Source organism: Asterias amurensis, chromosome 3 (assembly GCF_032118995.1).
Source record: "Asterias amurensis chromosome 3, ASM3211899v1".
Lineage (NCBI taxonomy): Eukaryota > Metazoa > Echinodermata > Asteroidea > Forcipulatida > Asteriidae > Asterias > Asterias amurensis.
Window position 1 is genome coordinate 12,887,991 of NC_092650.1, and position 15,461 is coordinate 12,903,451.

A 15,461-nucleotide genomic window follows, 5' to 3' on the forward strand; every position below is an offset into this window, starting at 1 on the left:
TTCGTTCCTTATTTATACAGCTACTTATTCAAAGTTACATTGCAAAGTGCACCTCTCAACATTTCGTGTTCATACGAAACCATGTTTTTTAACAATCAAAATATGTCTACCTAATAAATGTTATTCATTCTTTTTGTCAGTTATTGCCTGCGGTTAACCATGTTAAAGACTTCATTCTACTGCTTTTCAAAACTGGAATGTTGACATGAAATTTGAACTTAAACCTTAAGTCATACTTCTGAACTAACTAATGACAATACCAGTATGGTTTAGTTTAATGATTTATTTAAAACTTTTAATTTAATTTGTCTCGCTGCATTCGAACCAATACAAAGACAAGGTAAAACATTTTGGTGAAGGACAAGTAGGTTATCAATATTGTTATGTAATACAACAGGAACTTGAATGATGTCAGCTTTTAAAAATAATACTTTTAGTAATTTTCTGTATTAAAACGTCATAGGTCAACCGAAGAAGAGTTTGGTTTGAATGTCTACATGTGCGAACACTACACCACAATTCACAAGGTTACTGGTGTCCAAAGCAATGCACCACACCACGAGGTGCCGGTAAGCATTGAGACACTATTTTTGAAAGGCATCATGTTGCGATGGACAAGTTGGAAATGCCAATGACACGAGACTTACAATACTTTTATTGCAAGTGCATAATCGGGGCCCAATTTCATTGCTCTGCTTACCGTAAGCACATAATCGGCGCTTACGGAAGCAGGGAATTCTGTGCTTACGGCAAGCGTATTTCACGGGTTAGAATCGAATTTTGGCTTCTGCGCGTGCGTACTCCACGTTACTAGGCATTCTACGCTTACAAGGCTAGCACACACATTCGGCGCTTGCACGTAAGCGGGGAATCGTGCTCGTAAACACAGAATTCGACGGTAAGCAAGAAGCCATGAAGTTGGGCCCTGATGTCACACTTCGAGGTTCCTGAATAATGGCCGGCAGATACCTGCCTGGCCGGATGCTGCCAGATGTACCTTTGACCTTTACATTCATTTCACGTCTTGCAGCCGTACATACTTGCAGCCGTACGTACAAACCTGACGAGAGCTAAACGAACGATCACACTCGCCCTCTCGTGGTGACGGCATGCAACTCAAGTCACCCCCAAGTGACCCACTCCAAAAGCAGGGCACTGGGGGGGGGGGGGGGGGAGGGGGGCTTACCCGGGTGAGCCCCGTCAAAGCTATTCGAACCAACCGGGGCAGACCGGGGTGACCAAGCGAAGCTAAACGATGGCACCCTATGCTTGGGGCAAGTTCGATCAGCGACCATTTTGTAGAAACCACTACAGTCTACCCGCAACCCATGCGTTTTAATGAGGTTTGCTCGATTTTATCTGCAGTGTTTGGTGTGGTTTTTCATGCGTGACCTAGGTTTGAATAATAGTGAACTTATGCCCTACATCCAACTTGCTCTTAGTTAATGTTTTACCTTGTCTTTGAATCTAACTCTGCTCTCTTGTGTTGACAGATTATTTTGTTACAATTTTTTTCTGCAATCGACAACAATGCAACACGTAGTTTTTTGGTTACAGGTAATATACGTTTATATAACTGCACACAACACATGGGTTCGTATTAAGTGCGTGACATAAAACAACACGCCTCGTTACATATTATGTAATATTTTTCCTTTATACTTGTCATTTTTAATCATTTTTGGTTGCTGCTTTACGTGTTCACAATACCAAACATTATTTTATGTGTTTTTTCACGATGGGCAGTGCATTAGAATACATACACACTATACAACGCATTGACGTCACATTCCATAGATAGAACAAGGCAATAGTTGTTAAGCTCATGACGCTATAGGGCTCAATATTTCCTCTAAATTGTTTAGCATTTTTAGTTACATCTCTACCGGTATATGATATATAATGAACGGTACACCTGCGTTTGATAACCATCAATAAGGGCTTAATGTTCTTAATTATTATTTGTTTTAATTTACAAATAAGAATAATCTTCCGAACAAATTGTTAAAGTACAAAAATAATGTTAATTTCATTAAAAGCATTTTAAAGAAATTACCTACTATAATAAATCATTATTAATGTTGGACAATTCAAATTGTTAAAATAATAAAGCACCAAAAATAATACTCTAACTACACGTGCCCAACTGGCCCGGGTGCCCTTGCTGCCCGACCGGCAAACATTGCATTAGCTGTGACGTGTCTGCCTCCTGTCTCTGCAGGTACTGTGGGACGTACCTTGATTGGTGGAGTCCCACCACAATGCAGTGCTACAAAGATAATGGTGAAGATGACGGCACCTGACATCAGTATACCGAATGCCTCGGTTCGCTTACTTCTCACTAGTTTGTCAGCTAGATATAAAAAATATAAAAAGAAGAGTGTTATTGACCATAAACATGAGCAGTTCGTTAAGAATGATGACAGACGGCGCCACGCATGAAGTGATGTTTGATTTATTGAAAATAATATCCACATTCTCAAGCTCCCTAATGCTCACACAAAATTTATTGCAAATTTATGGCAGGCTGCAAATCCTGCATTCATTGGGATACGGAGAAATGCGCATTGCCGAATGTGGGCCCTTAAACCATAACCATTATGGTTGCCATTATGATGGTTAAAGGAACACGTTGCCTTGGATCTAGCCTTGCTCAAGGCAGTCGAACTATTCACTCCGAAAAAAGACCGCCGCTGTGTACAAACCCACCCGTATTCACTGTGCGTAAAACCCACCCGTATTCACTGTGCGTAACATCGCACGACACGATGCCCCCGTACACTATCCGCATGCGGAGGCCGTCAGGCCGACAGCCTTGTAGGATCTGTGTTGAAGCCACTGACCTCATTACTATAATAAGCGAAGAGTTCCCACGGTCAGCTCATTACCATAATGCCCGCGAAAGACGAGACATGTTTACCTCACACACCACCACCACGGACGCATGATAGGGTCCAAAAGGTCGTGATAAGGGAAGTGCGTGATTGGTCGTCAAAATGAATAATTCATTTGTCTCACATCCTGTGTTGTCTGATAGGTCTGACGAACGATATACATATTCATGAGCTGCATACTAGCATATCCTCGAGCCCCCCCCCCCCCCAATTTCGTCCACTATTGGAATTTTTTCAATACAACACATTAAACCCGGAAGATACAGATCCTTCAAGGCTGTCGGCCTGACGGCCTCCGCATGCGGATAGTGTACGGGGGCATCGTGTCGTGCGATGTTACGCACAGTGAATACGGGTGGGTTACACAGCGGCGGTCTTTTTTCGGAGTGAATAATTCGACTGCCTTGAGCAAGGGCGTTTGAAACCGTTTGTTATGAAATGTATATGGTTAGAAAGATGTTTGAAAAGTAGAATATAATGATCCACACAAGTATCACTCGAAATTGCACGGTTTTCCTTTTACGTCGCGGACTATCACGGTCGGCCATTTATGGGAGTCAAAATTTTGACTCCCATAAATGGCCGACCGTGTTAGTCGACAGGGTAAAAAGAAAACCACGCAATTTCGAGGCATATTTGTGTAGATCATCGTATTCTACTTTTACAATATCTTTCTAACCATATACATTTTACAACAAACGGTTACAGAACGCTTTTCAAAGACCAACTCGACCAATCCAAGGCAACGTGTTCCTTCAAAGGGACACGTTGCCTTATATCGGTCGAGTTGGTCTTTGAAAAGTAGAATATAATGATCCACACAAGTATTAATCGAAATTGCGAGGTTTTCCTTTTACCTCGTCGACTAACGCAATCGGCCATTTGTGTGAGTCAAATTTTTGACTCCCATAAATGGCCGACCGTGTTAGTTCGCAAAGTAAAAGGAAAAACACGCAATTGCGAGGCAAATTTGTGTGAATCATTGTTTAAGTTTCTACTTTGAAATCATCTTTCTAATCGTATGCATTTTATAACAAACGGTTACAAACGCTTTTTAAAGACCAACTCGACCGATCCAAGGCAACGTGTTCCTTTAAGCTGATCTCATCGGTTAATTCCCATAACGGCTGGTGGATAGACCCAACGGATACGTATTCAACAGACCGCTTGCTGAATTAACCGTCTTTCTTTAGTCTATGCATATCACCCTCATTTTGAAAATCACAACGTTGGCTGTTAATTTGCTGTTGTTTTTTTCAAAAATGTCGTTCCAGATTAATAAGAAAAAGTTTTCCTTAAAATCGGCACAAAAACAACTTTAAGAGTGATGAGGTTGGAAAGGGCAAATGCTTATTGAAGACTAAAGAATTGGAGTAGGCAGTCTTCCTGAAAGAGGGTGCTGCAGTTAAAGCCGTCCGGTCCCAAATAGACCCATCAATTGTAGCCCGAGCTATGAATAGAACCGAAGATGGTAGTGAAAGAGAATGGATTATCTGCTAAATGTCATTTCAAGCTAATGAAACAGTTTTAATTTCCGCCGTCATAATTCAATGAAGTTAATACTGTGACATGATTGTATAAGGCATTGAACAACAAAGTAATTATTGCCACACCGGCAAGAATTTTAACGTATTTTAAAGACACTAGACACTGTTGGTAATTGTCAATGACTATATTTCTCACAGTTGGTGTATCTCAACATGTGCATAAGTTGTGAAGATGAGCTCAATCGGTCGTCGAAGTTGCGAGATATTAATGAAAGAAAAAAACACCCTTGTCGCACATGGTCACACGAAGTTGTGTGCTATCAGATGCTTGATTTCGAGACCTCAAATTCTAAACTTGAGGTCTCGAAATCAAATTCCTGGAAAATCACTTCATTCTCGAATGTACTTTGTCACTTCAAGGGCTCATTACCAGTAACGCACAATGTTTTAGTATACTAATGCCAAGCTTTCTTTCTACAGTAACTCATTGACAATAAGGAAGTGTTTTAGGTAATATTTGGTGATATTTACCATTGTGCCCTCTGAGCTTTTAATGTTGAGTGTTGGTGTTGACTGCTATCTTTTGATCTATACGCAATGTTTGAGTTGATATGTCTGTAGAACCATGAAGTAAGACTTGTATGTAGACTGCTTATTACTTTTTTCAGACACTTTGCTATCCAACAGTGTACTTTATTTGTGTTGACTACTTTATTGGTTGATGCTTTAGAGTTAAAACAGAGAAATTAAACATCTCCTCAAATAATATCATGGATTATGCAAGTCTAATATTGTTGGTTTATATGCACCCTTCCAATCTAAATCCACTTCGGATTTGTTTTTAAGCCCATAGTGCTTCTGCAAATAGTTTTCAATTCAATAAAAGGTGTATTCAATACTCTTGTTGAAAAAAGAAAACAATTGTGAGAATTAAACAGTACAGAGAAATGTAATAAATCTAAAGTGCATTAAATTATACCCCCAAAAAACAATATAATATAAAACCAAATAATAAATTAATAACTAGGAATTAACTATGTACACGACAGGAGCGAGAGCATGAGGCTGTTAGATAAGCCGTGGCTTGCAGACAACAGCCTTTATACAGACAAGTAAACACACAAACAAATAAACAAACAAACAAACAAACAAACAAACAAACAAACAAACAAACAAACAAACAAACAAACAAACAAACAAACAAACAAACAAACAAACAAACAAACAAACAAACAAACAAACAAACAAACAAACAAACAAACAAACAAACAAACAAACAAACAAACAAACAAACAAACAAACAAACAAACAAACAAACAAACAAACAAACAAACAAACAAACAAACAAACAAACAAACAAACAAACAAACAAACAAACAAACAAACAAACAAAAAAACAAACAAACAAACAAACAAACAAACAAACATACAAACAAACAAACAAACAAACAAACAAACAAACAAACAAACAAACAAACAAACAAACAAACAAACAAACAAACAAACAAACAAACAAACAAACAAACAAACAAACAAACAAACAAACAAACAAACAAACAAACAAACAAACAAACAAACAAACAAACAAACAAACAAACAAACAAACAAACAAACAAACAAACAAACAAACAAACAAACAAACAAACAAACAAACAAACAAACAAACAAACAAACAAACATCAAAGAAGAAACAACAAAGAAGAAACAAGGAGAAGACAATTACACAATGACAATACAAAATACTGACGACAAAATACAAAGAATATTAAACCAGGCTAACTGAAGACGACAAAAGAAAATAAATAAGTGGAGAGAAAAGCTATGTTACATAGTGGGAGAGGAGGACTCTTTTGTAAGAGATCTTAAATCGACCCACTGAACGTCATAATTTCTTTATCCCTTCGTGACATTCACACATAAATCACTATTTTTTACCGGGTTACAGAGAACTCAAGTACTTTCATAGCCTCAGTGTATGCACCCCATGAGTAAAATGAAATGTCCTATGAATGGTATGGGGTCTAGTGATTTCAAGATGAGGCAGTTACCACATAAAACACAGTTGAAAGGGTTTGATTTATCTATACCCTGACTTTTGTTAAAGCCATTACACACTTTCGGTAAACAGTATTGTCCAAGTCCCACACTTCGTGTATCAAAACTTATACATAAAATAACAAACCTGTGAAAATTTAGGCTCAATCGGTCATCGGAGTCGGGAGAAAATAACGGGAAAACCCACTCTTGTTTCCGCACGTTTCGCCGTGTCATGACATGTGTTTAAAATAAATCCGTAATTCTCGCTATCGAGAATTGATATTGTTTTACTGTTTTCTCAAAAAGTAAAGCAGTTCATGGACTAATATTTCAAGAGAAGTCTTTCACTATTACCTTCTGTAAACCCTGTAAATTATTTGTAAATCTGTGGCTTTAACAAAATAAATTTTTAGACAAAATAACCACTTCCAAGTTGTTCAAATTCTAAATTATTATATGCCAAATTTACTGTTTGTTTTGATTTCTTGGTTCGGTTACGTAAAACCTTTTAAAGGAAGCTTTCGTTATACGGATTTAGTTTTAAACAAAATGCAAATGGTTCATTGTGTGCGTTGGTCTCGAACATGAAAAAAGCAAATGTGTTTATAATGATAATGAACCGGGGGAAAGGATCACGATAACTCTATATTTAGATTCACTTTTCCGTCGGGGACTGAGTGACATTTTCTGTCTGATCATGGGACATAGAAATGATCATATATCATTGATAACGACCCTAGACAATACACTACGGACATCCTACAATCCCCAACCATGAACCGTAGCAACACTCACTTTTTCACTTTCAACTTGAAGTGTCAGTCAAGATTTGTTTCTATTTCTAGCCCGGATTGCAGAATACTTCATTTTGTTTCGTTTTGATCAGCTCTTTATGCTTGAAAGGCCGTCCACTATGGGGATTTAGTTTTGCATTCGTCCTTCAATTCTTTACTCGGTCTTCTCCAGTTCTGTTTCAGCCAATTGTGGTTTAAAACAAATTTGTGTGTTTTCTTTATTTATGTAATGGTTGCTTTACCGAAGAGTGACCGGTTGAATCAGTACTACACTCCTTAATCACTGTGAGAAAACTTTGGAAATTGCAATTTTTGATTAATCTTAACACCTGAAGTGACACAAAAGAAGAATACAATCAGGTTTTTTACCATGTCTTTTCAGGCAATCACAATCGCATTACCCACGGTTAGCAATTATCTTTCCCGCAAAAAATGTTGCTTTGGAATTGTTTTCAAAAAGAAGGTTTTTGTCAAAAATATTGCCGAACAGTGCTGACTCTTCATAATATGCACGGTACATTGGAAGGCATGCAGAAAAACCGCATTTTTGTTTTACTTAAAGGAACACGTTGCCTTGGATTGGACGAGTTGGTCATGTGGCGGCAGTACGCTACTATTGTCTGTCATGTATTCATGTTTTCAACTGAAGCTATTATTGGGTGTTTTTAGAGACTGCAAGATTCGTGGCCTAGTAACATAACGACAAAAGCAATGCCTTTGTAGTTTCGTTAACTAAATTCAACAACTTGAGATGTGACGACTTGAAAATAGACTATAAGACGAGTTAGAAACAGACCTAAGCGCTGTGTAGTCGAGTTTGATATAATGTCTGTGATTTGGCGGGAGCGATTTGAGCAATGATTTAACTCTGTTACTATTAACAGGAAAGGGGTCCCATTATGGGCTTCACTACGTCAATTCGTGTGAACTGCGCAGAGGGGAATTCAAATATCAACTAGCCAATACTTAATTGGAGGTAAACGTACTTCTTACCAACAAATAAATTGCGATTGCATGAGCTATTGCTTTATTTGCTATCTAATAATAACAGTAAAATTAAACTTTCATTCATTTTTCAACTTGAGTATAGAGTTAATTAAGGATGAAACACCGATCCCTAAAACAGCACCAAAACACCTCCAAGAACTCAAACACAACAACGCCTAAACATCAAATAAATAAATTGACAAATAAATTTACACTGTGTTAAGATCTGCTTCCCCCATCAATGTGCCAGCTAGTGTTGGACATCATCTAACTCAAAAAAATTCAACCAAGCCACTGTTCAACCACTAAAACGATTCGACAAGACTGAAAATAATGTTAATGAATTAATAATTGATTCCAAGCCAGAAGGTTAAACAATAATTGCATTTTTTAGTTTCGTATCGCATGATTCTTACCATTACCCAGTGACTGCACAAATTCTTTGCTGCATTAATCATTGGACTCTGGATTCAGTCCGTAGGCGTTTTACAGAGTTAGGTGGACTGAAGTGGACTATTGACCAATGTAAAGTAAGTGAATTTACAGACTCTCTACGTCTTGCATAAACACACATCAATTATGGTGGTCCATTATTTGTGTTTATTTATACCTGATGCAAAACATGAATGTACAAATCATAGAAGAGAAGCGTGGTGTTGTGTTATGTTTGTAAACAGCCTGCTGGGGTTTGTCCTTTTAACAATCGTTGCACATCACTCTTACAGTATTGATCTAGCATGCCTTATGACAGTAACATAACCAAATTAAAAGCCTTAATGGTTCCTGTCGTGTACACTCTGCTGTTACCCTCAAGCCCATACTGACGTACATCATCTTCACTTCAACACCGAGCTGTTCTTTCAGGAACACTATTTTCTACTCCGCATGTAAATCAGCCTGGAGACTTTACACTCCTTGAATGTGTTCCCTTTTTCTGGATTTCAAAATTACCCCGCTTGTTGAAGTAAATGATGCCTTGCTGAAAATTTTCAGCAAGTTTCAGACTGAGTGTGGGCCCTATGGGTACATGTGTACTTAATGTACATGCGTCATTATTCACCCATCGGTCTGTAGTGAAACTCATTTGCAGTGCCTTGCCAAACACAGACACAATCACATCTCCTTACTCAATATTAAACAACTCTTAGCTACAAGTATGAAGAGATGACCGAAGGGATTACACTTCGGACTGAGGGTATTTGCGTACGCAGCGGGATTATATGAATTTTAGAGTCGAAAACCACTCCCATATTCTGCTTCGGGGGTGTTCGGAAATAACCCAAACGTACAGTCGTACTTCTAACTTAACTCGCATTATTATCAAAACACTTAAAAACACATCCATAGAAAGCCTGGAGTCATTATTGACAATAAATTAATTTAGAACAGCAATTTGTTTGTTGAGCTATACTTTGTTAATGAATACAAACATTTAACTTTCTTCCGAATACACGCATACCCTTCGTTCTTGAATCGGTTCATTTCATGTAAAGACGTACATTGGAATAATATAATTGGTTATAAATGTGTAAACAAATTAATTTCATAATTGTTGAAGGCAATGTTCACTACACAAGAGCTATGGAAGACACTGATGTTACACTTCCTCCCTCGTCAAAAGGAACAAGGATCAGTAAACTAGTTGAATTTGGATATGGGAACGGGAGGGAGAGAGAAAACAACAAAAACCGCACAAAATTTGAGTTTTTTGTTAGTTGTATACAATATTAATTTTGGTTTTTACCCATACACCGATGTGCGTTAGCACTGTATACTCAGTACTTTCCCAAGTCCTGTGAAAAAAGTACCGAGTATACAGTGCTTACACACATCGGTGTATGGGTAAAAACCAAAATTAATAATCTTTATCCCCGATGCAAATTCAACACATATTATAGTCGTATACAATTATATTTACTTTAGTTTGTACAATTCCTAGTCAAGGTAACTAGTGCTCTTATGAAGTTTGATTGTAAGGTTTTTGTCAAAATGAGTAAATGAGAGGGCATAATAGCACAAACTACTAAATGAAATTGTGCGTTTGGCGGGGGGGGGGGGGGATGACAGCTATCATGATTACCTTCGGCCAGAAGTTCAGAAATCGGTATGAACTTTAAAGACTAATTATTATTCATTTCAACTCCAATAGGTGAGAGCATCTTTGGTTAAACATTTTGAAATTGAATGGTTGACTAGCTCTTGCTGTTGGCTTTAGCGAAGTAAAATTCGTCTTGGGGCCTAATGGAATAGACTGTGCAAGTCTCGCGAGAAATTGAACTTCCGGGACCATTGTGGTCCCAACCTAATGGTGTTTTACGTTGGGGAGATTTTGTTCTGTCAGTAATTTTAGTTTAACATAAGTTATGACTCTAAAAAGTGAATATGTTCTTGGGAATGTAAAAATAAGTGATTAAAAACAGAAAAGTAAAATCAATTCAACAAATTAACGAAGAAAACTAAAGAAAAAAACTTGACCTCCAGTTTCCGGTTTACTCCAAACAATTAAGAATATTACCCAATTGACGTTCCCATTATCGCTGAACCTTTGTGATGATCGCACCAATTGGACGTGATTCACAAACGGGGTTTATTAGAAAAACCATCCAGGTCGATGTCGAACAGCGATCCTCGTCCCGATAAATGTATAATTTTTACGTTAATTTAAACAAAACAATTATTATGTACACGAATTAAAATAATAATTATACAAAAAGTACGTTAAAAATAATAATCTTTAAGAATTTTTTGACAAATAACAATTTCAATACAATTTGGTTTCGTACAAAAATGTACTTTTTTTCGAATTAAGTTCTCGTTTTCGCTACGTGCGAGACTTGCACAGTCTATTGAATGGACTTATTTTGACCAGTGAATGCTAATTAGTGAAATTAAATTACTTCTTTTGGCTATTGATTGCTGATTCAACGGAGCATTCATTTTGGAAACGAAACTGATTGTGCTGAGTGCAAAATTGAAACCTGACAGAAATACCTGAATAAAGGAAAAGTTTCCAATTAATTAGTTTCAGAACTCAATTGGTGTAACGTCTTAATCTACATTTATACATCAACAACTGTTGTCAGTTTACAAATAACCTTCGACGTGCAGCAATTCTATCAACACATTTACTCCACTGAGAGTAATGCACCTACATGTATGGTATGTACCCACCCTATACCACAATCGTGGGCTACTTTGTCAATATTTTCCAGACGCAAGTCACGTACTTGAACGTCTCGCAGTAAATCCTTCATGAAATGGACTGGAGTGGAGGGCAGTGGAACGTTTCGGAGGCTGGACGTGTTTCTGATTTCAGAATTTTCCAAAATCTAAAAGCTGCATTTTGCTTAAAAGGCAAGGCCTAGTTGAGACCATCTTTAAGTAAACATTGTTTTGTCAATTGCTCAAGTTACTTTCACTTTGAAGAAGACATTGGTCATCCATCTTTGTTCTTGTGAAAGCAGATGCCAACATTTACTTTTATTGACTGGTTTATCGTTTTGAGTCAAGGTGATCTCGCCTTTTTCCAACGTTATAGCGATACATGTACGCAAGAAACCCAAGTTTATATTTAAAAACCAATGCAATATAAGTGGAAATCGGCCGCAATGGAAGGATTACGTGGAAACCGGGAAATAACTTAAAGCCATACACTTTCGGTACAGAAAGACTTCTTTTGAAATATTGTTATATGAATTGCTTTACTCTCTGAGAAAACATTAAAACAATATCAATTCTCGATAGCGAGAATACCGGATTTATTTTAAACACAATCATGTCATGACACGGCGAAACGTGCGGAAACAAGAGTGGGTTTTCCCGTTATTTTCTCCCGACTCCGATGACCGATTGAGCCTAAATTTTCACAGGTTTGTTATTGTATATATAAGTTGTGATACACGAAGTGTGGGACTTGGACAATACTGTTTACCGAAAGTGTATAATGGCTTTAAAGCATATAGTGCGGGTAAACCAGGGTAAAACCTGACAATAATACGTGGAAACCGGGCAATAAGGCAACATGCGTGGAAAGGGAAATATACTTGAAACCACTGATGGCAATATACGTGAAACCAGGGCAATAATAAGGATTATATACCTCATGTAGAGAATCCTCTAATCATCTGATTGGTTAAAAATGTAGTCATGGAAATAGCTATGCCCCATTTTTCTACCAAGATGACGTCATAGTGACTATGCCCGGGGCATAGTCAATTGACTATGCTATGCCCGCTCTAAAAATAACGCAACTTTGTTATGTAGAATGTACGACTATATAGCGTTCCGTGTGGCGACCTTTCTTCGCAGACGACCTTTCACCGTATAGTTAGAGTGTTGTTGATTAGACGAATCTTTATTCGGTATATAAAAGAAATATTGACTGCTTGGTAATCGGGGAACAGTTAAAACTATAGGCCCTCGGTGATGTCAAAACCATGGTTATTCCCTCAGCTTCGCTTCGGGCATAGTCATGGTTTTGACATCACCTTGGGCCTATAATTTTAACTATGCCCCCCATAGCAGTCAATATTCCCATACTATACGTGAAAAACCAGGGCAATATACGTGAAAATCAGGCCAATATAACGTGGAAACCTAAATGCACAATGGAAACCAGGGCAGTATAACCAAAAGGCAATATGGGTGGAAACCGGGCAGTACCGTGAAACCAAGGCAATATACATGTACGTGGACCAATATACGTGGGGAAGCAAATGTTCCCAATTTCCGAATCAGCACACGTTCACCACACTGAAGTATAGGTTTTCTCAGTCAAATTCGGCAAATAAGCAGCCAATTTCATTTTCATGCGTTCGAATAAAAGCTATTTTGCCTCTCCGGTTTTTACTGCGTTTCAAATTCAGATATCGGCCATTCAATTTCGTTTTGAGTCGAGTCAAATTCCTTTAGCTCTCTGTTCAATTTAGCGAATCGTCATTCTTTTTCGTGACACACACGCCTCAAGAAGCGTCTGCGAATTTGAATGCTGCTTTGATGAACTGTTAATGTGAATGATTATTTTGTTAAATCGAATAACGCAACATTACATTTGACTTGTCATAAAACGAAATCGAATGACCCTTTTCAGTAGCATTCGATTTCATGCGAAATAGAATAGGCTGGTGGTTAAATTGGCTGCTCATTTTCCGAAATTGATCGAGAAAACCTATATTAAGAATGCGATTAACCGTTCGTAAATAATTGTATTTGATATTGAAAAGTATGTGATCAATACTCTTCTAACCATGCACACTCTTAAAGCCACTGGACACTTTCGGTACAGAAAAACAAAGTTCACAGATTTACAAATAATTCACAGGGTTTACAGAAGAAGGTAATGATGAAAGACTATTCTTGAAATATTATTCCATGCAAACATTAAAACAATATCAATTCTCGATAGCGAGAATTACGGATTTACTTTAAACACATGTCATGACACGGCGCAACATGCAGAAACAAACAAGAGTGGGTTGTCCCGTTGTTTTCTCCCGACTCCGATGACTGATTGAGCCTAAATTTTCACAGGTAGGTTTGTTATATTATAAATAAGATGTGATACACGAAGTTTGGGACTTGGACAATACTGTTTACCGAAAGTGTACAATGGCTTTAAAGCCTAAGACAACTGCCTGATGACTTCTTGATGATCTTTCAGTTTCTACATAAGACGGTAAATTGACTAATAAGGTTAACACTGTAATTTTCAACACTTAATCAAAGAATTGACCTTCATCTTTCTATATTACAAAGAAAATAGATTGTTTAGCAACCCCCGTCTTAAGGCCTCTAATTACGCATGCCCACGTACACCCAAGTCTGTCTAGCAATCTATACCACACAAACACACTAAAATCAATACAGACAACCGCATACAGCCGCGTGTACATCGGAGTATAGTGTGGTGCCGGTGGCCTTCTAACCCTATATTCGCCCACCAAGCGTCCTGATTCCGCTCATGAATTTTGATTTCAAGAAATCTGGCTTGTCTGTTTTCAGACGGCGTGTTTCACACTGGTGCAGTATTAACAGTGTTGAGCACTTCAAGTCTAGGCGCGACCTTTCATACTGTAACAGATGAAATCTTTTCTGTACACAGCTGTTGGCGAACCTGATCTTGTGTTGGCAAATTGCACTTGCCACGTGGGACGAGCGCGCTGACACTTTCACATACTTCATATTTTGTTATGTCTCTGAAGACCTTTAGGGATGTTGCTCCAAGATAAGATGAAACCACCATGAGGTTCTAGGGAATTTGAAATGCACGATGAGCAGAGATGGCTTCAGATCTAAAATGAGCTTGTATAATGTGTCTTCATTTTGTAAAAAGAAACACACAAAACTAGTTTAAACAAAAAGACGTAGGGCCTATCTAAGAGTAATTTTCTTTTATTCTGTTTTTTTTTTAACCTTTACGTATTCTATTGTAATACATCAAATGTCTCAGAACACAATAACGAAGTATCTTCTCCCATTTTCATGGCAGTTGTTGTCATCAATAACACTTGTCCTATAAGGGCATGGGTCCATGTTTGTACCAGTGCCAGTCCAGACGCACTTGACCTCTCTATGCATGCAGACGTCCAACGAAACCTTTAACAGAAATCTCTCTGAATGTTCGCTTTCTTCACGAGTCACAAACATTTCCTCTGAATGTAAAAATAGTTCCAATAAGCAAGCAAAATTCAATGTAGATGACTATAGACCGATGTTGTATGTTTGCAATGACAACCCCTGTTTAATTGGTTAAGTGAATTGCGTTTAGTTGCATATGGAGCTGCCTTCAGTAGTTAATGTTTAAAGACACTCGACACTATTGGTAAGTGTCAAAGACTAGCATTCACAGTTGGTGTATCTCAACATATGCATAAACAAAACTGTGAACATTTGAGCTCAATCGGTCGTCGAAGTTGCGAGAAAATAATGAAAGAAAAAACACCCTTATCACACGAAGTTATGTGCTTTCAGATGCTTGATTTCAAGACCTCAAATTCTAAATCTGAGGTCTCGAAATCAAATTCGTGGAAAATTACTTCTTTCTCGAAAACTACATTACTTCAGAGGGAGCCGTTTCTCACAGTGTTTTGCATCAAGAGCTCCCCATTACTCGTTACCAAGTAAGTTTTTTTGCTAATGGTTATTTTAAGTAATTACCAATAGTGTCCACTGCCTTTAATGTCAGATTATTTTTAACCGATGAATGTCATGAGTATTCACACCGTTACTTCGTTATCCAACTGTGGTTGGACTGACTAGCAGAG

The 15,461-nt window shown here is 37.8% G+C and overlaps 1 protein-coding gene across 1 annotated transcript in view; it reads right to left on the bottom strand.

Moving 5' to 3' along the window:
* Positions 1 to 1,215: 1,215 nt before the first annotated feature.
* The window catches only part of LOC139935174 (uncharacterized), a 56,038-nt gene continuing 41,792 nt past the window's right edge, over positions 1,216 to 15,461 (bottom strand). Inside the window, exon 4 of the mRNA XM_071929646.1 lies at positions 1,216 to 2,353. Coding sequence (XP_071785747.1) covers positions 2,133 to 2,353 — 221 coding nt within the window. The 3' untranslated portion in view covers positions 1,216 to 2,132. The remainder of the gene's footprint in view (positions 2,354 to 15,461) is intronic.